The sequence below is a fragment of the Hyperolius riggenbachi genome, chromosome 5 (assembly GCF_040937935.1).
Source record: "Hyperolius riggenbachi isolate aHypRig1 chromosome 5, aHypRig1.pri, whole genome shotgun sequence".
Taxonomy (NCBI): Eukaryota; Metazoa; Chordata; class Amphibia; order Anura; family Hyperoliidae; genus Hyperolius; species Hyperolius riggenbachi.
Window position 1 is genome coordinate 282323805 of NC_090650.1, and position 26888 is coordinate 282350692.

The window sequence follows — 26888 nt, forward strand, 5'->3', positions numbered from 1 at the left end:
TGATGACATCAGCGGGATCAAGGACACAGCAACGCAGGCGCAGTGGTTTTCAGACTTTAAAGTCTGAAATTCCAGAAGTGAACCAGAGGCGGGGCCGGAGCATCGGTGAGTGGCTGCGCCAACACAGGATGTCTGCGGACCGTTAGAAGCCCCGGGTAAGTTCAACTCATTTTCCCCTGACCCCCCTACAGTATCCCTTTAAAGGAATGGTTTATATCTAATGCATCTTTCTTACTGCAGAGCATTGGTGTAAATATGGGTAGTTTTTTTTGTGCTCCTGTTTTTTACCATGGTGTATTTTTAGATAAAGCATTGTTACTATATATAATACAGGAAAAAGTGTGTGTGTGTATGTATGTATGTGTATGTATATATATATATATATAATATGTATGTGTATGTATGTATGTATGTATGTATGTATATGTATATGTATATATATATATATATATATATATATATATATATATATATATATATATATATATATATATATATATATATATATATATATACAGGATCTTCTCAAAAAATTAGCATATTGTGATAAAGTTCATTATTTTCTGTAATGTACTGATAAACATTAGACTTTCAGATATTTTAGATTCAAATACACACAACTGAAGTAGTTCAAGCTTTTTATTGTTTTAATATTGATGATTTTGGCATACAGCTCATGAAAACCCAAATTTCCTATCTCAAAAAATTAGCATATTTCGTCTGACCAATTAAAGAAAAGTGTTTTTAAAACTAAAAAAGTCAACCTTCACATGAACTCAATACTTGGTCGGGAATCCTTTTGCAGAAATGACTGCTTCAATGCTGCGTGGCATGGAGGCAATCAGCCTGTGGCACTGCTAAGGTGTTATGGAGGCCCAGGATGCTTCGATAGCGGCCTTAAGCTCATCCAGAGTGTTGGGTCTTGCGTCTCTCAACTTTCTCTTCACAATATCCCACAGATTGTCTATGGGGTTCAGGTCAGGAGAGTTGGCAGGCCAATTGAGCACAGTAATACCATGGTCAGTAAACCATTTACCAGTGGTTTTGGCACTGTGAGCAGGTGCCAGGTCATGCTGAAAAATGAAATCTTCATCTCCACAAAGCTTTTCAGCAGATGGAGGCATGAAGTGCTCCAAAATCTCCTGATAGCTAGCTGCATTGACCCTGCCCTTGATAAAACACAGTGGACCAACACCAGCAGCTGACATGGCACCCCAGACCATCACTAACTGTGGGTACTTGACACTGGACTTCAGGCATTTTGGTATTTCCCTCTCCCCAGTCTTCCTCCAGACTCTGGCACCTTGATTTCCGAATGACATGTAAAAGTTGCTTTAATCCGAAAAAAGTACTTTGGACCACTGAGCTGTTGCTTCTCTGTAGCCCAGGTTAGGCGCTTCTGCCGCTGTTTCTTGTTCAAAAATGGGTTCATGCTTCCATCTGCTGAAAAGCTTTATGGAGATGAAGATTTCATTTTTCAGCACGACCTGGCACCTGCTCACAGTGTCAAAACCACTGGTAAATGGTTTACTGACCATGGTATTACTGTGCTCAATTGGCCTGCCAACTCTCCTGACCTGAACCCCATAGAGAATCTGTGGGATATTGTGAAGAGAAAGTTGAGAGACGCAAGACCCAACGCTCTGGATGAGCTTAAGGCCGCTATCGAAGCATCCTGGGCCTCCATAACACCTGAGCAGTGCCACAGGCTGATTGCCTCCATGCCACGCCGCATTGAAGCAGTCATTTCTGCAAAAGGATTCCCGACCAAGTATTAAGTGCATAACTGAACATAATTATTTGAAGGTTGACTTTTTTTGTTTTAAAAACACTTTTCTTTAATTGGTCGGATGAAATATGCTAATTTTTTGAGATAGGAAATTTGGGTTTTCATGAGCTGTATGCCAAAATCATCAATATTAAAACAATAAAAGGCTTGAACTACGTCAGTTGTGTGTATTTGAATCTAAAATATATGAAAGTCTAATGTTTATCAGTACATTACAGAAAATAATGAACTTTATCACAATATGCTAATTTTTTGAGAAGATCCTGTATATATTATTTCTTTCTCAGTTTAGCTAGCTTTGAGTACCATAGTGCCATAAAATGACAGTGTGGTAGCTGATTTGAATGTGTTGGTTTGGGATAAATCATTTTAATCAGGGGCGTAGCAATAGGGGGTGCAGAGGTAGCGACCGCATCGGGGCCCTTGGGCCAGGGGGGCCCCAAAGGGCCCTCCCTCAACTACAGTATTGGCTCTCTATTGGTCCTGTGCTCATAATAATCACTTCTATACATGCTTTGAATAGTGATAATCATTAACAAACTGTTCCCCATCTACTTCCTGCACCTCTGACACCGTAGTTGCCATTGGCAGGTTTTGGTGCGCCATATCAATTGTTATGTATAGAGCACTAGGGGGGCCCCATTGTAAAACTTGCATCAGGGCCCACAGCTCCTTAGCTACGCCACTGATTTTAATAGTAATAAAGTATACTGAACATTTGAAACTAGTTGTGCTTGGCAATTTTTAACTCCAGTAAATAATGTGTGCAGATGTGAAATCTTTAAAGGCGTGATCAGGCAACATCCCCCCCCCCCCCCCCCCCACACTCTACGTACCACTTGCAGCGTGAACGAGAGGAGGTCAGCCTCTGCATTGGCGTGGACCCCAAGCCGGGGGCTGAGCACGGAGCTGCAGCGTGGGACATGACGGCTGCACGGTGCTGGAGGAAGCCCTGGGTAAGTCTGGGGGGCGGGGGGGGAGGGGGAGATTGAGTTTTGCCAGATGACTCTTTTAAGTCGGCTGGATATCATACTGATAAGGCTGTTGCCTTTTGATGTAGGATTAGAGCCTTTGACCAGGGTTCAAATTGTGGCCCAAGCAAGTTCATAAAACAGTACTCCCTAATGACCCTGGTTGCCCATGGAGCGCTCCCCAAGTGGCTGCAGCCTTGGAATGTTTTGAGTCCACCTGGAGAAAAGTGCAATATAAATGTACTGTGAAAATGTTTAACGCTGTGTGTTCTTAAATTGCCTAATTCTGAAAATTAATGTTCTATCTGTATATAATTGAAAAGTAAATTAAAGACACATCTGAATTTTATTTTCATATACCAAAAATAGTAGAGTAGCAGAAAAAATGTAAATAATGAAAATGAGACTAGAATGGTAAATAGTTTAGCATACCTACCTTCTCACTCCCATAACTTTTATATGATATAGTTTTGCATGAACCAGATGAATGGGGTTTATTTCCAGGATTGTATCATATGAATATTTGGTAGTTATGTGTAGGTTTGAACTAATTTTTTTTTTATTCCAAGCAAAAATGAGCAATGTTTCATTCTACTTGGAATATTATAGTTCGAAAAGAAAATATAATATCTATTAAAACACTGGAAATTAAACACTCAATTCCAATATAACTTTTTTATTTGGTAGTAGTTTGTATTTGCTAGAAATTAAACATAAAGTCAGGAAGTAAATTTAAAACTAAATACAGCCATTTCTGAATAGGCAGTGAAAAAGTTAGTGTCCGTTCACATGGGCGACACCCCCCAAAATTACCTTGGTGATGCTGTTCACTTGATTGAAACATCACATGATCTAAACACCATACTCCTTCCTGCTCATGCAGCTTTTTTTCTCTCAGCTGTCTCAGCTGCCAAAGGACTTTCGTGGATGTTGGATATGCTGCTGTATACAGTGCTCTTGCCAATCTAGCTTTAGGGCTTGTCTGCATGGACCATGATGCAAATGTACCACAATGCATGAATACATTTTACCATGGTTGTACTGATTATTTTTTCCCCCAATTGTAATGCATTTTAGTTTCCTAAATACAGCAGCATAGAACCTACTGCATTTGTAAAAATTGCAGCACAATGTTGGTAGTTCACGCACAGCAAAACGTTTTAGCTTCACAAACCCTTAGGAATATAAAATAATATAATACAATTTTAATAGTGAACTTATTTGACAGCAATTCCAAGTTGATGCAGAACGTGGAACATTTTTATAATTCTATATTTCTTGTGTTATTTAGCTGACCTCGTTGTCACTCTATGGCGTAGCACATGGGTACTAAACCTATTTTTAGTTTATTCCTTAAAGTGCTGCTCTTGAACTTTTAATGTGTCTTTAAATAGTCCCAATATACTTGTAGAGTGTACATAATACAAAAAATATTTTTGCACCCCCATCCATTAGTCTGTCTCTGTGTCCCAGATACACCTGAAGTCCAGAAGATGAGGATTTAACAGTAGCATCAGATGTGAAGCTGGTGCAATAATGCATTTAGAGTAAATCTACTTTATTCTGTGCATACACTGTAGAACATTTTCTTTTCCTTTTTTCCCCTCTTTATTTTATTTTTAACAAAGCTGACCCATTTTAAAGCTGAGGATTGGAGGATAGTTTTTCATCCTTCAGGTAATTTAACAAAGTGTATACTGATGGTAAAAACACCGTTTTCTTGAAATCTGGACAAGATATTTAGCGTTTATGACAATTTTTGTGTATTCAGATCATATTACTGTTATTTAACAAAGCAGGACATCTAAATTGGAGATCAAAACTGTTTCATCAAACTCCAAACAGCTACTTACTTTATCAATTTTTTTTTCATCTGGGTTAAGGTAAATTGTTCACAGGTGCTAATTGTTCACAGGTGCATGTGCTTAGTACACAGATGGTGTTCATCACTGCATACTTAGTGTTATGTGTACATATAAATTAGAATTCTGTGTAAGCTGAGCCGTTCACAGATCACTACAGAAAAGGACAACGTTATGTTGTCTGTGTTATGGAAAAGAGGCAGTAGTGGTGCAAAATTTTTAAGGTGCCCATGACTTTTGCAGGCCCATCGAACTTGCGATTCAATGCTTTTGTCCAAACGGAGGAAAATCAGTTGGGTATGACCAGGCAGGTAGCAGTTCTAGCCTGATTTCTGGTAGCTTTCATGATTAAATCTATAGAAAATCGATCTGCGGTGTATGGGTAGGCAACAGATCTATCTCATGGTCAATCTGCCCATACATCTTCTGATGTACGGCACCTTTAGCTACTGTGGGATGAAGGAGAGTTATACTTACAGAAAATAGCAGGACCACGTACCTCTTGTTAACAGAGCCGTAGTTACCAGATTTTAAGTGGGCTTGAAGTGGAAGTTTTGATTTCAAAACGGATAAATCCAGTAATGGATCAGTGTGGATGCAGGATGCAGGCACAGGAAAAAATGACAGGCCGCAAACTTGGATGCTTCCACATCACTGTCTGTTATAAACTCTGTGAAATAGCTGTGGTTTTTAGTTGCATGTTTAACATGCTTTCCTGTTAGCAAGCTGACATAAGGTTTGCCATAATATCTGTGGACATGGAGGGCCATGCACTGGTAGTTTATGTCTGGAATGGGCGGAGCAATAGCATCCTGGTTTCAGGGGGCAGAGCCAAGTGGGTGAAAGAGGTGGGCCTGCCAGAGGAGGGGGGCTGACACAGATAACAGGCTGGGCAAGCAAGACCTCTCGCTGGCCAAATGTGGTCCACGTGCCCCAGTTGGAAAGCACTGACCTATCCAAACGGGCATAAAAAATTGTGAAGCCATTTTCCTCTACAATTTCTGAGACAAATGTTATAGCAAATATATTGGTTGATTTGACAGATTAGTCACTATGCTCACCTCTTTGAATATTAAAACACAGATCCTAAAACTGGAATGTTTCCTTTAGTAAAGTTCTTCATTCATATGTTGTTTGATTGTTGACTTCAAATATTTTATACTTATCTCGTAACAAAATGTTAAAACAACTGTAATGCAAAGTAAGGGATGTTCTAGCAGAAAGTTAATTATGTTGTGGTGCTATGCCATTCTATCATTTATATGCTTTAGCATGAACATCTTTTGTGAACTTCTCTCTGTCTGCTTTCCCTGCAATGCTTCCTAAGCTTGGTCAGTGTGTAAGTACATTCTGTGTCTTATCTCCACTGCTCTCTTTATATTGTACCTCTTTGCTGTATTATCTATTTATTCTGCCAGCCACCTCTTAACACTTCCTTCCATTTAGGAACAAATACGTTTTTGTTGCGTTCTTTTCAGCTGACATTAATTTACTGGCACAGAACTTCCGCTGCCTCAATTTGCACAGCCAGAGCTGCATAACTGATTGAGAACCGGCTCTCTCGGTCCGTCGTCTGAATATAAATGTGTTCTTTTGTGAGGCAGATAGTCATTTATTAGGCTTATCGGCCCATGAATATTCTCCAATGTACCTGATTTATAGAACATCACATATTTGTGCTGCCAAGTACAGCGCAGTTAACTCTAGTCATGGAAGAAACTCTGTGTTCTGTGGATATATTTTTATTTTCCTTGATAAAATCAGTTACTTTTACATTAACATTATCATCATTAATGTACAATTTGACTAAAAATCTATAAAATAGATGTCATTAAGTGCAATGTGATGTTCAGCACATTCTCATTTTAATCTAGAAAACTTTGGGGTTGAGCAAAGATGGAGGTAATAAAGGTAGCAGTAAAAACCTCTAGCTGCAAGGTAATTGACCAGCAGCCAGCTAATTAATTGACAGCTGCTGACATTCATTGACTCATTTTTTTTTTCTTCCTGGGTCAGTGGAAATTTAAATGAATGAATGTTAGGTGAATTGCATATGAGTCATTTCTAAACCATTCACCGGAACCTGCAAATAAGGCCTGGGACCCAGTGGCAGTGCTTTTCTAAACACTTGAGATGTGTAAAGCTATCGCTAATGCTATGGGTGATTTTTTTTTTGTTTTTTTTTAAATCACATCCCTCAAGAGGGATCACTTGAGGGATGTGCAAGAGCTTTTCAAATCATTGGTGCAGTGGCATAGCTAGAGATCATGGGGCCCCATAGAAAAACTTTCATGGGGCCCTCAGAGGTAGACACTTAAGTGATGCCCTACCCCATGGATATGATTTTCTGTAATTGGGCAATTTACATTCTCATGCAGTTAACACTGCATGAAGGGCACTGAGAAAAAGCCAGAGAGTGGAGAAACAATGGTGAGTACATTTAGTACCCACTGGGCCCCCTATGCTCCAGGGCCACATAGCAGCTGCTATGACTGCTAAAGCTATTGCTACGCCCTTGCATTGGTGCTTAGAAAAGTGCTGCTAAGGGTCCCAGGCCTGAGGCTGGGCTTACAGCTCTGAAGCTTGTAGGCCCCTCCACAGATGGATTTAAGGAAATGGAGTCAACAGTGCCATATAAAAGACATTATATGTAGTGTCATTATATGTCACCTTTATAACATAGTCCTTTAAGCTGTGAAGGCTGACTTCCACAGATTGGACTTCTACCACATCTCACAGATGCCCAATTAGATAGAGACCTTATACATTTGGACAGAGACCTTAGAAAATGTTTAGCAATGGGCACTCAAACACTTTTCAGCAGTTTGTGTTCTAGTTTTTTCTCCTGTGGGCAGTTTTACCCACATGGCATATTGAACTATGGGCACCCATAACCCTGGCACTTCTTCATTAGTTCTCCTTTCTTGGAGCACATTCAGAAGATAACCACTGCATACCAGAACACCTCACATGATCTGCTGTTTGGAGGTGCTCTGGCCCTGTAGTCTAGCTGTCACAATCTGACCCTAGAGCGTCTGGATATTGTACTGGTTAACGGCAACACATCTGATACAGGAGAACTGGGTTTGAATTCTGGCTGAAATCACTACCTAACCAGTAAGAAGTCATTGAACAAGACTCCCTAGTGGTTCTTAACGGCCTATTTATTTACAGATGTTAGTTTTTAATTTTTCATTTCACATCCTTGTGCGTGTTCATTTTTCCTGCTTCCTGCACATCACCTTCAAGAACTCATTGTGTATTTGCTGCCTAAGAGATCCCACCCTTTGTTAGGCAAAACAGTAAATTTGGGTGCAGCACCGAGGATTTGGGCGCCACCATAGGTTGTAATGTGAATTGCCGCTTTAGAGGCGCTCACTGTGTAATTTGGGTATCAGCAGAACACAGAGCATAAATTGCATTAGAAAGGGAATGAAGTTTCAGTAGGCCAATATATTAAATATTAGTCAGTGGAACAGTTCAGGGAGAGCTGACATTCGGCATCACCCTGTGCCCAAATTTCCCATGCATGTGCGCTTTATTAGGTACCATTGTACTGGTAATTGGTGTTATTCACTTCACATATTAGTGGTGTTAATGTTATGTATGCTCTTCTATGTAACAAGTGGAAAAGTAATTAGTCTGTTGGATACACTGGGGATTGTTTTCTGCCTCTTCTGCTCTGCTCTGTGCATTCAGTAGAGGGGAGTTTATTTATTTTAGTCCCTTTTCACCAAAGCCTGGTTTATGTTGCCTAAGCATCCTGGTAATTTTGTAACCCTTTATATTTAGTCAACTTAATTTCATAGAAAAAAAAATCAATTTAGAATCTTCTGCATAAATTCTTTGTTGGTGAAAACAAAATTATAAAAAAAAGATAAGCCACTAAAAAGCAAAACAGAAGAGTGCAATACATCCAATAGTGTGGTCTGTTTTTAATGAATAATGGCTAGTAAAATAAAACACCTTTGCAGTAACGTAGAGAAAATTGAGTTTGAAGATCAGTTGATGAATGCTGAAAGCAAAGGACAAAAGTACAAACCTGATGTATTTTATAGTTTTGTGTAATGTTCTTAGTAGTTGTATTTGTCTCTTGTTTGTAGTTGAGATCGGGAGGCGCACAAGTGCTAGAAGGCTGCATAGCAGAGATTCACAATATAACAAGTCTGGACATCTCTGATAATGGTACGTAGTATTTTTGCTTATTAAACACAACTCAAAGAGTGCTAAGATGCCTATGGGCTTGATGTAATTGCTACCTGATCCAAGCAATACTTATTTTATCTATAGTTGGTGAAACAAAATTGAGATCAGACATTTCCAGTTGACCATTCAAATGAGTAGTAGTATTGCTATGTTAGGTGTGTTCAGACATAGTAATGAGTAAAACCTCTTATATGCTAACTTGCCCCATCCTGGAGGCAGCAGCTGGACTAGGCAAATTACAGTTTTCGACAGCTGATCCAGTTTACCAACAGCTGAGTTAACTGCTTACCTATCTTCTAGTTCCAGTTTCCCCCTCTCTGCAGCAAAACAATTTCTGCACCGTGTTAACCAAACAGTAATTTAACTTTATCAGTTAGCCATTAAAAGGTATTACTTTTACATAATGTTGATTTCCCTCCTATCAGGAGGAGTTTCTCACTACTCTGGTGGCCATGTTTAGTTTCTTCTGAGATGAGGCTATTGTAGGAGGAACCTACTTCCTCCTGCCTGCTTCTCCCTCTGTAAGCCAAGAAAGGTATGGAACAGGAAAAAAGGCACAGGAGCCCTTGCGGAAAAACGAGCGCGGCATAGGCGTCCATTGTAAAAGCCGCAATTTGTGGCAAAGAGGGGAAATTTGGGCACATGGAGGCACCCCTTAAAATTTCGAGTGCTAAGGTTTGCCGGAATGCCCTCTATGTAATGCTGCAATTTGCATATTGTCAAACCTCAGCACCCAAGATTTTATTGGACCTTCTGTGCACCCAGATTTTCCTTCTTTTCTGCAAATCGTGGCTTTGTGGCGGGGGAAGGTAGGTTAAGGTTAGGAGGGGGGTTCTTAAATATTAAGTGCCACGAGGGGTTAAGTGTTAGGCACCACCTGGGGGGATTAAGAGTTAGACATAGAGGAAGGGTTAAGGGTTATTCATTGCTAGAGGGAGGTCTTAGGGTTAGGCATCGGTAGAGGGAGGAAACAAAAATAAAGGTTTATTGAAAGAATTCTTCATATACAAGGTAATAGCATAATACAGGATTTAAGCATACAGGCATTATAGCAATGACAATGTACGTCCATATAAATTAACAGCTGGGATCTTCATAGATAGACCTAGTTCATAGTTAAACCAAGTGTTATACATGGTTTATTGCAGTTTCAAATACAGTTAGTGTCCTTATTAAAAAGGGAAATTCTTTCCTTTCCCAGGTATCTCCATCAGAGTTTACCATTTTCTCCAAAACTCTAAATGCACTTAATTGTGAGATATTTTGTCAGTCCAGGAATAGTAATCTGGACAGTTGGTAACCTTGTGCTAAAAATATGATGATAAAGTATGATGGTTATAGGCCACACAGTAACCCAAACACATTGATGAATGAGGTTTGTGCTCTGACTTCAAAGCACAGTGGATTGCAGCTGAATGCACAGAAGCCATGAGCAAATGTTAAAGGGTAATTTCCCAGGAGTTAGCTGGTAACTTCTATTCTGTCATTCAAGTTAGGAATATGTTTCTATGGAATGAACACAGATTTGACCGATTACTAAGACAGTAGAATCTCTTTATAGTTAACTCTTTTATATAGTAAACCTTATATACTAAACCTCTGGCTACAGTAAACTCAGTCCCCAGGTCCCGACCATGTGCCTGTAGAAATATAGAAAGTATGACCAATCCTGATATAGTAACCTACTTGGCCAGGTCCCTTGGCGTTTACTATAAAGGGATTCTACTGTATCTCTACTATGACTTTATTTCCTCTGCATAATAAGTGCAGTTGACTTTTCTTGCTCAAAGCCGTTTTTGTAAGAGAAAAAAAGAAAATCAATTTTCTAAAATGGGCTTGTTGAAAAGCAAGCTGAAATGCATGACCATATTTCTAAGTGAACTGTTGGTACTGAACCCGTAGTCTGTCATTTATCTCCTGTTATTTTGATGGAACGCTTTTCCATTTTTCACAGGTTTGGAGGCTGACCTCTCAACTCTGGTAGTGTGGCTTAGTAAAAACAGATCAATAAGACACTTGGCGCTGGGGAAGAATTTTAACAATATGAAGTCCAAGTAAGCTTTGTCTCTGCCTTTCCTGCTGTGTATAATTCCAACGTTTGATTATGTATCACTGCTGCACTGCGACCCTGATGTCTCTTTCTCTGATTTAGAAATTTAACCCCTGTGCTGGATAACTTGGTACATATGATACAAGATGAAGAATCGGTGAGTAGTAATTTACTTTTCTGCCATCTTGGCATAAACCATAAAGCAACGTTCCCTTTGTCAATGGACACCAACAGACTCCTACAAATGTCTGTTCAAAGCTATCATTTAAAGAAAAACTGTAGCTGGGTTTTGATTAACTGCTATTAATTTGCTGATAAATTCATATGACGCACATCAAGCTATTGTGTAATATGTTGTTATTAAAAATGACCTTCACATTCCACTCTGCAGCTGGCTTTGATTTGCCAGACATGAGCACATAATTAAAAATATGCTTTCCTGCCTCCTGGGCAACGGTACCGTGTTTTGTGAACAGCACACTTCTGGTTGGTTGGTTTTTTTTATATAGGAAGTGGCAACATTTCACTAAAGTCTCAGTATATGAATTTTAATTTCTTTCTACAAGAAGGCTAAAACAGTTTGTAAATAACCCTGCAACTGAATCACATTTGAACACTTTTTAGGAAAATCTACCATTAATCGGGGTTTAAATCTGTAGTTTTATTTCACCAAGGCAGCATGTATTTGCACTACATCTGTATCAGCCTCAGGCTTTTTGTGAACATTTATGCTAACATACAGCCCACATAACATTTGGATTAAATGATGACATTACAGAAATCTGTGAATAAAATGTTATAAGTGTTGTTCATAGTAGAAAGAGGAATACTTTACTGCATGTCCACAACTCTCCCCCAGCCTTTTCTCGAGTTCAAACACACAGGTCCCTACTTGGTTAACTTATACAGGATCTTACAAGTGTGGGTATAATACCTGCAGGTACTGTTGTGTCCATGGCTCAACTCGAGAGGGAATTTCCGCTTAAAAAAACGAGAAATTTCTGATTAAACAATACATTAATTGTAACTCGAACAATGTGGTTTACCTCATTAATTGCGCCATTGGTAAACTCCAGTATGTAGGTTGCACCACACGTTCTTTGCGCCAACGCATCTCTGAACATTTCAATGGACCATCTAGATGTCTTAGAAATAAAGCCTATGTCTCCCATGTTTCAAGTGTCTCTAAACATTTTTTAATACATCGGGGACATGAGGGGTTTTGTTTTTCAAGGAGTAGAGAGGATCACACAATCCATCAGAGGGGGTGATAGGTATTGGCGATTGCGGAAAAGAGAGGCCTATTGGATATGGCGGTTGGGCACATGCATGCCCGCTGGCCTAAACTCTAGACTGGACATCAGTCTAACGTATGACACTGGAGTCTAATCTTCATCAATGCTACATTGCAAATAGACTGTCTTTGAGGATTATGTCTATTTTTGTATGATGCCATCATATGCATTATCTTGTATTTGTAATTCGGATATATGTCTCTTTGTGCACAAATGTAACTTGGCATTGTTCTTGTGTGTTGGTTTTAATAGATATAACTTTGTATATTGGCTTCGCCATTTTTATATTCATGTGTGCTTGCTACTTTAAGAATAGTGACCATCCCTAGGGGTTGGCACTAGACTATTTAAACCAGTGCTTTGTACTATGTTGTAAGCCATGACTAAGGAGCCTTGAGCTCCGATACGCGTCAGCTTTTTTAACTTTTGTACACCTACTGATGTGATCAATAAACAGAGACTTTTTCACCCAGCTATCGGTGTAGTGGGACCTCTTTCTTTTGCTCCACAATGATGGCTTGAAGGAAACCTTTGGAGAGGTGCATGACATAAAACAGGTGTATGCTATGCAGCTTGACCAACTTAGTAGCTTAAGCTTCTCATAATAATGCCGTTCTTCTGAGTCCCAGTAAGTTCTAGTGTTTGGCTGGATTTACTGATTTGGAAGTCTTTGACAGCCTGTCATTCCTCTCCAACTTCTGCCATGTCCCTCTCTACTCTCAGTGACATCATTGCCTGGCCTCTGCACCATCCTGAGATCTAGCAATGATCATATAGTAAGGGGGGGTTGTAGTTTAGTATTTAAGTACTACGAGGACTCCCCTGGGCTCAGTCTATCTCCTTTAATGACAGCTATCAATGTATCAATGCTTGTGATGAAGTTAGACTATATGCTTCCAAATATGAAATCACTGATTCCGGACAGGGTCCCTTTAACTGAGGTGATATGTATAATGCACATAAGTAGAAAGTAAAAGTAGAGGCCTTTATAAAGAAATCCAGTTTTTTCTTTTAATTTTCCATTCTGAACTAGAAAATGAGAGAGAGGATCATGGCAGTTGCCATGGGTAACTGCATCACTTTCCTGCCACTTTTCTTGGCCATCCTCATGCTTTAGGAAATGAGGAATTTGCAGGTGCAGGCTGATCTCTCCATAGCATTCTGTCTGTTATGTAGTGCAGTAAGAGGGTTGGAAGCTTCACCCTCCCACCAAGCTGACGTCAGAGCTGTAGCCTGGCTGCTACAATAGAGTCAGTGTTTTCAGCTCCCTGGGAAATTTACTTTGTCTTGGAGTGAAATTCAATTCCTATTAGCATATTTCTAAAGTAAATGCAACATGTAAGAATAACCTGTTGGAGAGTTTAAGTAAGCAAAAAACCCTCAGTTAAAGTGCTGACTTTCCCCGCAGAGAGGGCTGCACATTTTTATAGCTTTTTTTTAAAGCTGTCTCTTTCATCTGCTAATATCCTTTTTATTCATGCTCTTAATGTGTGTCTTCAGTGCTACTTTCATCATTGAAGGAAGCCGAGTGATTGCCCCTGGCTCACTCCCTATTAGAGATCCAGACTTGCTTCATGTTCTTCTTCTTTTATTTTTGGTGTCAGCAGTAGTTTTTCAGCATTTAGTGCTTTGCTGTACTCAGCGTTTGTCTGTGCATTTATATTTGTTACCTTCTTTGAACTCTCACAGTGTGCTATTACATAATACCAGATTCTATAAATATTTTGTCTTCAGGTTATTTCTCATCTGTGCTGTCAAGTATGAATAATTTACGCACAGAGGAATTTTCCCTGTAATTTCATAGCTATAAAAGTCAAGCAGACATTGCAGTGTCATTTCTGACACTTGAAATCACTACATGTTGATGTTCTGTTAACCAATCACTTGGCCAAAATCTTTCCATACCAAGAGGACTGATAGATTTAAATATACTGCATTCAGGCCCAGATTTGCATCACAGGAGCCTATAGGCACAGATGTTCTAACACCTTAGACTTTGCCCTCCATGAAGCTTCAAGGTTCCACCAAATCACACCACTAGTCTGTTGGCTGTCCCAGCTGTCACTTCTTCCTTACTTAATTTGCCCACCATAGGTAGCTACAAGTGCCCCTTGGTATTAGGTAGCCAGAAGTACCCTCAATATTAAGTAGTTAGAGGTGCCCCCAAGTATTAGCTAGCGATAGGAACCTCAGTATTAAGTAGCTAAAGGTGCCCCTGACTGAAGGGAGATCTCGTCAGTAGAATGCCGAGAGCAGGGTTAGTGATCTCTCATTTACACTCATCAGGGCTCTGCATAGGGAAGGAAGGAGGGAGGAGCTCGGGGAGAGGAATGAGCCACCTTTCCATCATCAGGCACCTGTAGGCACATCAAGAAGGAAACAGTGATGCATTGGCACTGTTTCTGGGAAACAATAGATGTAGGCTAATGGTTGTGAGTCTGCAATATGGCTGCTATTAGCATGCTCAGACCAAAGCAACAGTCTGTCCAATAAGAAGGAAGAAAGCAAGACAGTTCTTGCAGTGGCGACTTTTGCTCTCTTCCTTCTCATTCGATATAGCCTGTAGGCACGTGTCTATAGTGCCTTGTGGTAAATCTGGCCCTGACTGCATTACAGTATTAATATTTATTATAACCCATTAAAGTCAGTGAGATGCAAATAATAAAATTACTTTTATACTGAAAAAAACAAACAAACAAAAAAAAATGCCAAATTTTCCTTAATAAAATGGATTTAAAATGGAATTATTTTTTTTTATTCATTTTTTTTATTAATTAAAATTCTCTTGTAGTAAGAAGTTAAAAATACAATAAATGTTACAGATTGTACAATTAAGACATCAACAATAGCAATTATGTAGCATAGCATGACGTTGAAATGGATCACTTTACATGAGCAAGAAGTTACTGCTATAATGCCTCATGGGTGAATATGCAAGTCATTTAAGGATATAGGCCTCAATTCACTTCTCATGCTTCTCATGCTGGAGAGAAGGCAAGAGATAACTTGCCACCACACAGTGACAGAGTTATCCTATCTCTTCATTCCTTACGTTCCCTCCTCTGTAGTTAAGTTACCTCCTCTGTAGTTATTTTCACACACCGTTAATTAACAGCCAGTCTAGAATTCTGGAGTTATTTTAAGGATTGAAGAGTTAAAGACAGAAGAGTTAAATAGGAACTCCAGCCTAAACAAACATACTGTTATTAAGTTGCAGTAGTTATGTTAATTAAAATAGATAGGCAATATAATCTCTTACCCACCCTGTTTTAAAAGAACAGGCAAATGTTTGATTTCAAAAGGGCAGCCATCTTTTTGGTTGAAAGGAGGTGACAGGGAGCATGAGACACAGTTCCAACTGTCCTGTGTGCTGATCACCCCTCCCAGTTGCTAGGCAACGAGAATAACAACATAGGAAATCCCATCATGCTTTACACAGCATCAGGGAAAACTGCCCGGGCAGTTCTCTTTGATGGGTGGAGCTTAGCTAAAAATGCAGCTAAAAATGATGCTTTGGTAAGAAAAACAAAGTTATGATGCTGTGAAACTGTTACAGAAACACCAAGCCGTTTCAGTTCTGCTGAGTAGATTTTTTTAGTCTGGAGGTTCACTTTCACTTTAGGTTTGCCTGAGGTAAAATGTTTCCTGAATACGACATGCCTCATCACCATGGTGATAACTATAGAAACGTTATTAAAGACAGCAGGTAAGCTTAGCAAATTCAGGGCCGGTATAATTTTTGTATGATCCATGTATGTATGTATGTTAGGAGTTCAAAAGTGGAATGTGTGGCATTGCCATATGACAATTAAAGTGATGTATTGTCTTTGCAGCCCTTGCAGTCATTGTCTCTGGCAGACTCCAAGCTGAAGACTGATGTGACAATCATCATAAATGCTCTTGGCAGTAATACATCATTGACCAAAGTAGATATAAGTGGGAATGCCATGGGAGACATGGGAGCGAAGATGCTGGCCAAGGCTTTGCAGATCAACACCAAGCTCAGGTGAGTGATCTTTCTTTCCTTAAAGCGGACCTGAACTCAGAACTGCTTCTCTGCTCTAAAAGATATGGAAAAGCATAATAAGTTTTAAAGAAAAACATTTTGTTTGTTACAGCTGATACAAATACTGCAATACATCTTCAGTTTGTCTGCTTCCTGCTTTCATGGAAGCAGACATATTGTTAAAATCCTGTGCTTTCAAATAAGCTCATCTGCCGTGGAAGTCAGATGACATTGCTGAGGGATCAAATTAAAACTTGTAATTAGACACGGATGAGGGGGAATCGGAGAGGCTAAACTCTCTAAATATACGGTGCATTTCTCTGTTTTCCTTCTGTTCTGTTCAAGAAGTCTACTTTAAATCTGCTTTGACATTCTAAATCTGTTAACCACTTTGAATCCCTTGCTACGCTTATCTACTCCCCACAAAACTTCATCTGAATCTCAGGGGAGTAAATATGCGTACTTGTGGTAAACAGTGTGCTGTATGCCCAATAAGCTATCTGATTATGTATATAGAGTATCATTTTAACCGTGACAAGTGAGAGAATAGATTTTGTGTTGTTTGGCAACTGAGAGCTAAGTCATGTGATTGTTTTTTTACCGGAAAACTGAATGAAAAGCAATAAAACTGTTATTTTCATGTACTCTATACCCCTAAATAAATACTTGTAAAAAAAAACAAAAGTGACAGCATTGAAAAGAGAATACATAGTTACCCTAGGGACTTAGCTTTTAAAATATGTATGCCATGAGAGTGTATTACTGTTAATCATGAAGATAAGGGCTTTTAATTACTGATAGAGTACAATGAGAAAACAAAAAACACAAAGCAGAAACTAATATATTATCGCCATACATTGTACTAGGAACATTATTTAAATGTTGAGATAACCAGGACAAATTAGCAAATACAATATGTGGGTTTTACCTATGGTAACATTGTTTATTTAAAAACTATAGTGGATGGAAATGGAGAAATAGTGTATTTTTTCTTTTTTTTCTAAATTTTCCCTTTAAAATGCATATATAACATAATTACTAAAAGCAAATATCACCCTCACAAAGCATAATTTGTGGCAAAAAAAACAAGATATAGATCATTTACATCTGATGAGTAGCAATAAAGTTATTGGTGAATGAATGGGAGGAGCGCTGAAATGTGAAAATTGCTCTGGTTTTTAAGCAAAAAACCCTGTGGTGCTGAAGTGGTTAAAGATGAACTCCAGGCAAAAAAATAAATAATAAAATTCAGTTAAAGCCAGTCACCTATTGAAAAAAAATAAATACTTTTCCTCTTCGTATATGTATATATATGTGTATGTATATGTATATGTATATATATATATATATATATATATATATATATATATATATATATATATATATATATATATATATATATATATATATATATATATATATAAATATAATCAAATGACAATTACTGAGCGCGCCCAGCCGGGCTGCAGCTCTCTTAAGCTGCTCCAGACCTTGTCTCGGATTTCCACATCTTTAAACCTATTTGTGCTGAAACTGGACCCAAAATACAGAGGAATTCCACCCATCACGACTACAACCAACCAGAACAATCGGATTACTTTGGATGGCAGAGATTTAAACTGGATTGAAATCCTACATGAAACCTACCATTCCTGAACACACCAAGCTTTCTAACAGCTGACCTGAAACAAGACCTTCAACCTCACTGTGATTGCCCTCACTCCAACCTGTGAGTAATCCTTTATCCATTATCCAAGGCATATGCACCAAGTGACTATTTCCCACATTTATTTTATCATTTATCATCTAACTCTAAAACAGGGAACTTTACTTAAAATAAATCTATGATCCAAAGCCCCATCTACACGATGGGACATTGCAGCGATCCGGCGGCTCGATTAGCCGCCGGATCGCCTCTTCCGCGTGCCTGCCGCGTCCCCCGGCATCAATACCTGCTCGATTCCCGCTTGTCCCCGCGCCGCTTATCTTCCGCACGATTCCCTGCCATTGTCTCCTAGCGGGGAGCGAGCAGGGAATCGGCGGAAGCAAGATCCGTCCTGTCGGATCTTGTCAATCGAGCCGCATCAGCGGCTCGATTGATAAGGAGCATCGCGGCTGCATCTACACGTGTAGATGCGGCTTAACTCTGCGTAGGAATGAAAGCATCTTGCACAGATCCCCTTTGATCTCAGCATGATTCCAGAAGTAAAAGCTATCTGAACAAGTCTATTGTCTCTAATGTCAACATACAAATACTCATTAAAGGACCTTTTCTCTGCCTGCCCTCCCTCCCAAGAAACAATTACAAATTAACACCTCACTAGCTCTCCTCTTAAAATCCTTTGGGATACTCAGGAAACGCAGAATCTACATGTTGCCACTCGGTACACTTATCCAACGACATGGCCTAACGTACCACTGCTACGCCGATGACACACCGCTATACCTGTCCTTCAAACCTGGTGGAACAGACCCTACTCCAAAAATAAACTCTTGCTTAGCTGAGCTTCTGGCATGGATGAATGATAACTGGTTGAAACTGAATGCTGACAAAACTGAGGTCCTCTTTGTCCAAAGCCAGTGCTCGCCATCAAAACAGCTCTATCCTAAAGCAACACCAATCAGGATTGGGAATTCAGACATAAACAGCTCCAACCTTGTGCGCAGCCTTGGCGTACTAATCGATGGGGATTTGAGTTTCAGAAACCAAATTTCATCTGTAGTTAAATCTTCCTACTTTCATCTGAAGAACATTGCAAAGATTAAACATCTGATTCCCCCAGAGGATCTTCCAACCCTAGTTCACGCCTTCATCACATCACGGCTGGACTACTGCAATGCCCTTTATGCTGGCCTCCCCAAAAAGGACCTGCGTCGCCTGCAATTAGTGCAGAATGCTGCTGCCAGATTGCTAACAAACCAGCCTCGCCACTGTCACATTACACCGATCCTTCGCTCACTGCACTGGCTACCAGTAGAATGGAGAATACTCTTTAAGATTGGACTGCTGACATTCAAATCCCTGCACAATCTGGGCCCTGGATACATGAAGGACTTGCTGAAGCTGCACCACACCTCTCACAACCTCAGATCAGCAAGTTCTATAAACTTGGTCACTCCCAGAATGCACCTCAAAAAATCTGGAGATAGAGCCATCTGTCATGCTGCCCCTACTCTTTGGAACTCCCTGCCACACCCAGTAAAGACAGCACCATCCCTGGAGCTATTCAAATCCAGACTGAAAAGCCACCTGTTTAGCCTGGCATTTCCAGATTTATAAAATTCTTCCTCTGTACCACGATGGTCTGAGCCATGCTTATGCGCTTTGAGTCCTATGGGAGAAAAGCGCTCTACAAATGTTGTTTGTTTGCTGTTGTTAATATATATTTTTAGGATTTGTTTTATTGCCGATTCTGTTACTTTACTAATGATCTAATCCTATACTAAAATACCCCAATATGTGAAACTGGGTGTGTTTAGGTGGCCATACACTCACTGATTTTCTTATTCGATTCCTTGCAGATTTGATTCATCTGCTGGGAATCGATTCCCCAGGTCAGATCGATCGATCGATTTTTATTTTTTTTTAATCCATTTTAAACAAAAAATCAATTGACAGAATCAATCGTTTAGGATGGGGCACGAGCATTGGCAGATCGATTGGCTACAGCTTTGAACTGCAGAGTTGCACTTTTCAATGCAGTGCAATCAATTTTCTATAGATTCCCTGCTGGAATCTATTGGAAATTGATGTGCAGTGTATGGTAGTTTTAAATTCCTTTTCCTTTTGACTTGATTCTTTTTGAAAAGGAATCGATTGTTTTGGAACATTGGGTGGAAATCTATAAGTGTATAGCCAGTTTTAGTTTGTTGGTGTGTTAGTTTGCGTCCCCATTAGTGGGAGATTCTATTTTTAATTTTATTCACATACCAGTAAAAAATAAAAAGTACTCAAGTATAGTCACTGAATCCATATAACATAGTATATAGCACTGTGTCTTGTTTGATTGTGCAGTAATATACATTAACCTCCTTGCCGGTTATCCCGAGCTCAGCTCGGGGTTACCTGCGCAGGAGGATTTCTCAGGCCCCCGCTGGGCCGGTTTTCACAATTCTTTTTTTTTTATTGCACGCAGCTAGCACTTTGCTAGCTGCGTGCATATTTCAATCGCCGCCGTCGATTCACCGCTACCCGCCGCGCCGATACACCTCCCCCCCCAGACCCCTTGCGCAGCCTGGCCAATCAGTGCCAGGCAGCGCTGAGGGGTGGATTGGGATTCCCTCTGACGTCACGACGTCCCAGCAGGAAATCCCGTTCTGAACGGGATTTCCTGCTTTCAGAGAGCACCGGCGGCGATCGGTTTTGTCAGCGGCTATCATGTAGCTAGCGCTAGGCTAGCTACATGAATAAAAAAAAAAAAAAAAAAAGAAAGTGCTGCGCCGCCCCCTTGCCGACACAATTGGAACGGCAAGGGGGTTAATCAACACAAAGTAAAAAAGCTCTACAGCATCCCCTCTTTAACACTGCTACCCCCAAACAGGCACAGATCCTTACAATGTCTATATTTATTTTTGCAACAATATTCTCGCACTGGGTAATGATCTCTCCTGACAAACGCATACTCAGCAGAGCCGTAAGCATTCATAGCGCTGTTACAGTTAGTAAGTTAGGAACAGTTAAATAGTTGGATTGAAAAAATCCATCCGTCCATCGAGTTCCACCAGAAAATATGGTAACTGTATACAATGCTCATGAGTTGATCATGGAGCAGGTTTTCCTCTGACAAATGGTACTGCAAGTCGGAAAAATGTAACCGGTTGCCATTTGGTTTTTCATGTGCTTTGCAAGAGCTTGCTGGTGTATTCCTTTCGGCATGGAGGAAATTCATGCAGTTGCAGTCTGGACTGGGTTTGCAGGAGTTTTAAAAGCACATCCATTGACAATTACTGAAGCACAAATACAAAAATCCATTATACAGTACATTAGCATTTTTTATGCAATCTTTAACAAACAAGTAGGAAATGGATCATGGGCTTTCTTTATTGCAAAAAAATAAATATTAATGCTTTGAAGATCTTTGCCCATTGGGAGGTGGTACAATTAAAATGGGAATTTGTGATGATTTTTATCTCTACACTAATTACTGTACATAACTGCACTATGTACTGCTCATTTTGCACCTGCCCTCATGTGAAATTCAGGTATGACTTACATTTTTAATTTTCAACTGATGCCTAAAAAAAATGTAATTTAATTTACAAATTGCATTATAGTGGATCACCTAGAATTTATGTTACTGGAATACCTTGGTTGTAGGCAGCACACCCACATACCGGTACCCTCTGTTTCACACATTGGATCTGCTTTGAGGCATGATTGACTTCTTTAGGATTAGATGAGGTGGGGAACCCTATCTTGGGCTTCTAGGTCGGTAGTTCTAAAATGAGGTAATGCTCACAAGAAGAGAAAGCTTTGCAATCACATCAGCATACTCGCTGTCTACTCTGTGGAATTATGTACTGTATGTATGGTGCATTGACATTGTTATTCTGCCCCAGTGTTGGATCTATACGCCATCAGCTATGTACAGTATGTCATTTTAGCATCAAATCCAAGGAGGAGGAAAATCCCACAAAGCATTCCTTAAAGGATACCCCAACTGAAATGTGACATAATGAGATAGACATGTGTATGTACAGTGCCTAGCACACAGATAACTATGCTGTGTTCCTTTTTTTTCTTTCTCTGCCTGAAAGAGTTAAATATCAGGTATGTAAGTGGCTGACTCAGTCCTGACTCAGACAGGAAGTGACTTCAGTGTGACCCTCACTGATAAGAAATTCCCCTTTTTTTTACCTCTTTCTTGCTCTCAGAAGCCATTTTCTGCTAGGAAAGTGTTTTATAGTTGGAATTTCTTATCAGTGAGGGTCACACTGTAGTCACTTCCTGTCTGAGTCAGGCTGAGTCAGCCACTTGCATACCTTCTATTTAACTCTTTCAGGCAGAAAAATAAAAAAAGGAACACAGCATAGTTATCTGTGTGCTAGGCACTGTACATACACATGTCTATCTCATTATGTCACATTTCAGTTGGGGTATCCTTTAAACTTGTATGCTCAGCGTGATCAGCTATAATTGTCAATATGTAATAACTCTTGTTAATCACTCTGTGCTTTCTAGATCTGTGGAGGCAGAGTGCAGTGTGGCTTGTTTAACTATGCAGGACCTCCTAGATTAATGTACTAACATGTCAGTGCACACACTTCTACTGCCTATACAACTGTGCTGATTGTAGTGCATTCTGGATAACCTTGTGCAACATTGAGGTTGACCAGACAGGGCCATTTTAGCTAAAATAAACTTTGGGCAAAAAAGTTAACATGAGGCCCCCTCGACCACTCCCCCCTCTAATATAGTGGCATTAGTTGTCTGTTTACTTCCTCCCCCCAGGAGCAGCACTGAGTGGCCTTTGTCCTCCCCCAAATTGCCATGTTGACACCCCTTCCCATATATATATATATATATATATATATATATATATATATATATATATATATATATATATATATATATATATATATATAGTGTTAAAGAGTCCAGGAGTTACAGCACCCAGCTCGTATATATTGAATTGAGCAACAAGAGCATTAAAGCAATAGCAGACGGTTTCGGCTGAGAGGAGAGCAGGCGGAGCGGTAGCCATTAGGACAGGTGACAGTATATGCCTGCACCCCCCGTTTCTCTAGGTTTATTCGGCTCTGGTATGCTTTAAGGTGTAATAGGGCCCTAGTCAAAGTAGTAGATTTGGGGCCCCTTGTAGTAATTTTGGTAAGCTGAACTGGAGAGAGACCAGAGAAGGTGGCAGGTGGACCCCTTTACACCCACTTGGCCCCAGGCACCTGCCTGGTTTTCCTGGTGGATGATCCTGCTCTGTAGTCAATGCAGCATTGTCAAAGGTTGGGGACAACCAAAATAATGTGCTATTGCTTTTGTTGCTTAATTCAATAACTGCGAGCTGTGCGTTGTAACTTCTGGACTCTTTGTTTATACATTGTCCACTTGTGTTGCACACTGCTCCTTTGAAAAGAGACATGTGTGAGGCTGCTGACTCCCCTTGTACTATCTGTCTGTCTGTCTGTCTGTCTATCTACTGTGATTACTCATCTGTTAAGTTGTAAACTTGCTAGGTACACATGATACATTTTTCCATTCGATAGAGGCGTTCGATAGATAATTTGCGACATATCCGATATTACTTTCGATCATTTTGCCGCTCGATTTCTCATAGAAGTGAATGAAAAATGATAAGATAACAGAATCGACTATAAAAACTTATTGTGTGTACCTAGCATTAGTGCTGTGCCTGGAGACAGGCATTAATGCTATTCTATCCATTATCATTCATCAAGTGCTGTACATTTGTACATTTCCAGCAGGGTTATTGATTTTTTTTGCACAGCATATCACTTCTCTGATTACACGATTTATATAGAAAAATTCTGACTAGTGCTTACTTGCTTGTGTATAAAACTGCTGGAGTTCTATTACTGTCTGTAGAGCTTACCTCTGTTTAGCTTTACCTCTGTTTAGTTACTCACATTGCATGCAGACTGTGAGCATAGAAGGGGCCATTTCCCTTTCCTTTTTGTCTGTCACTGAATGATGAGAGATTTTAGTCATGCTGGAAAACTTGTGTGCAGAAAAAGCAGCACTTACATGTCCTTATTATTGTTAAGTGTTAACCCCTGTCTATGATTGTTGTAAGTAATGTTTGAAGTGGTCAAATAGCTTGTTTGTTGCATGTTTGTTCCTGACCGTGTTCTTGGGGTGAAGACCCAACAAGAAATGTTGTCTTGTTCTGGTTCTGACCGACTCACTGATTGAGGCTGCTTTCACAGTGGGACATTACAGGCGCACGTTAGAGCAGCCTGTAACGCACCCCAACGCACAGCAATGAAAAATCAATGGGCTATTCACAGTGCCCACGTTGCGTTACATTGTAACGCAGCACGTCTACATAACGTTCTGCATGCAGTACTTTACACGCGGCTAAGCCGCGTTAGACTGTTTGCACATGCTCAGTAGGTGCTTTTTTTATGGGCGGAGAGGAGGCGGGGAGAGGCCACTACGTAGCCAAGCACATGGCTACTTATTAGTCACTGCACTTGCAGTGTTTACATCCTGGAGCGGCCGCGGATTGGCTTGCGGCAACATGTGATGCGGAGAGCTCCGCTCACGTGGTCTCCGCAGTGCCTCCGTCAGAGCAGGCGCACCAAGAGCTGCTTGTAACGTGGCTCTTGGTAGCGTCCTGCTCCAACACCACCAGGCATTGCGTTAGGGGCACGTTATGTGCCCTATAACGTCCCCTAAACGCAATGTCCTGATGTGTAAGTAGCCTGAAATGTTAGTCCAGTTACTAACAGTTATTTCTGAACCAAAAGGTCCCATTGTTTTGCTTGTAACATTCCGATTTTGGGCCTGTGGTTGTTAGTTCAACATTTTCAACAAAATCCATTTATAACGTCTGCATGTGGCCAGCTATAAAATGTATTATTTGTGTGTTAATTGGGTTTGTCCTAGGACTGACAGTACAAGGATATGGAACAGTTATTAATTACATGTGTATAGTATATTACTGACAGAGCACCATGTATAATAGGAATACTATAAATATTTAAAGAGGAACTGTAGTGAAAATAATACAGTACTCATGTATAATGTACAGTAATTTATTAAATCGCTTTTATTATATTCATTGTTCTATGATTTAGTCATTGTAAAATCTTTCCTCACCCCAATTTACATTCTGAAATTTATAACAGGTGGCACCATCTTTTGTACTGGCAGGTGATCTCTGTGCATAACACTCTCAGTAAACCAACGTTCCGCAGAGGGAGAACCAACATTACGCAGAGGGAGATATGCCTTGCTTGGCAGTTGGAAACAGGAATTTTTTCCCACAATGCAACAAGGTTACACAGTAAACTGTCAGGGCCATGGTCCTGACATCACACTGTGGGAGGGATATAACCACAATATCAGCCCAAAAGCTGTCTCTGATCTATCTGAAAAAAGGAAAATATTTTTGTGGGAAGAGGGATATCTGTTACTGATTGCAATAAAGTTCAATTATAGGTTAAAGTTCCTCTTTAAAATGGAATAAAGCTCATAACATGCAATAAAAAGTTACCATATTTGATTTTGTGTACAAGTAATATTGTCTGTTTACAAATTACAAGTTCGCAAAGTATAGTTTATCTGCTCTGAAAGTGGCCATTGCATTATATTAATAGATTTTAATATAAGTACAGCAGCTATCTAGTGATACATTTCTGTGTCTGCTTGGCAGCTCTTTTTAGTTCAGTTCAGCTGTTGCTGAATTATCCGTTATTTACATACCTTTGTTGATACAATGTTATTACCTCGAATCACAAGCTAACAGTTTGGATCACAAGCTTCCACTGCAGAATGAAGTGCTGTGCTTAACTGTTTGAATGCTCTTCAGCTAAAAAAAATGCTGATAGTTGGTTTAAGGCTGTAAATAATCTTTTAGAGCAAAGAAGAATTGCTGAGTTTCATTGTTGTAGGTCTATAAAATAGGGCCATTGTCACACAACAAATTGGCGCCCTCCTTAAAATGCAGTCTAGGTGACTCTGGGCAGTGGTTGTGTGGTGCCCTGCAGAATTCAGTAGTACTCAAACGTGTAGAAAACTGACAGTTCCCAATGAAAGAAGAGTGCCTCCAAGATCCTGTATAATTGCACCCTTTGCAATAACATAACACTGTTCATGTTACTAGTATAGATTTAGAAGTTTTGCACGATTGCAGAAAGATGGACTAAAAACCTAAGCAAATGATTTACAAATGTTTTTCTTTTTTATTTTAGGACTGTGATCTGGGACAAGAACAACATTACTGCACAAGGATTTCAGGATATAGCTGTAGCTCTGGAAAAGTAAGTTTGAGCATGCCACTAGGGCATATTGTTGGCTTTGCAAAATGAGTAGAACCATTTATAAGCCATTGAGGCAGTTTTATTTAAACCAGTGCAAGTACAATTGGAGCAGAACTGGTGCAAGAGTGGAGCTATCAGAATCCTTCATCTGGGCATCTGCTCCACTTTTACTTAATTTGCATCACATCCTCTTGCATAGACTTTGATATATCCAACTTATTGCTCCTAGAGAACAGGTGTCAAACTCCAGGTCTGGAGGGCCAGATCCATGCCAGTGTTTAGGATGAACTGAGAAAGAGAGTAATGTGTTCTACCTGATTGACCACACCTTTCCCGATTCAGACCCATCAATGAATTGGAGCTGTGTCTAAAATGTGTGAGGACCTTTACCCTCGAAGGACTGGTTTGACTTCCCTGTCCTGGAGTCTGATTTAATTGTGAAGGCCTTATTTTGTTGGCAGGCAGAAACCGATGCCATTATCTGAGCTGTGAGACTGGCTGGTTTAAGATATGTATTTTATTTTGTATTTGCAATAAATATAGTGAAGATATCCCAAATCATTCAAAACACTGATTTTAATACTACCTATAGACAGTGTTCTCCACAGGCTCTTTTAGCCGGGTGCTCCACCCGGCTAGTTTTGGTGAGCACCCGGCTGTCATCGGCTCACCTCCTCTTATTCTGTAAGCAGAGTTGCTCACACAAGCACCGGACCTGCATTCTCTCATCTCGCCCCACCCGGCTACTTTTT

The 26888-nt window shown here is 40.0% G+C and overlaps 1 protein-coding gene across 4 annotated transcripts in view; it reads left to right on the forward strand.

Moving 5' to 3' along the window:
* The window catches only part of CARMIL1 (capping protein regulator and myosin 1 linker 1), a 398430-nt gene that overhangs the window by 238719 nt on the left and 132823 nt on the right, over window positions 1–26888 (forward strand). For all 4 annotated transcript variants that reach the window (XM_068236999.1, XM_068237000.1, XM_068237001.1 and 1 more), the window contains 5 exons: window positions 8726–8807; window positions 10783–10882; window positions 10981–11035; window positions 16007–16179; window positions 26068–26136. In XM_068236999.1, the coding sequence (XP_068093100.1) occupies window positions 8726–8807; window positions 10783–10882; window positions 10981–11035; window positions 16007–16179; window positions 26068–26136 (479 nt within the window). The remainder of the gene's footprint in view (window positions 1–8725; window positions 8808–10782; window positions 10883–10980; window positions 11036–16006; window positions 16180–26067; window positions 26137–26888) is intronic.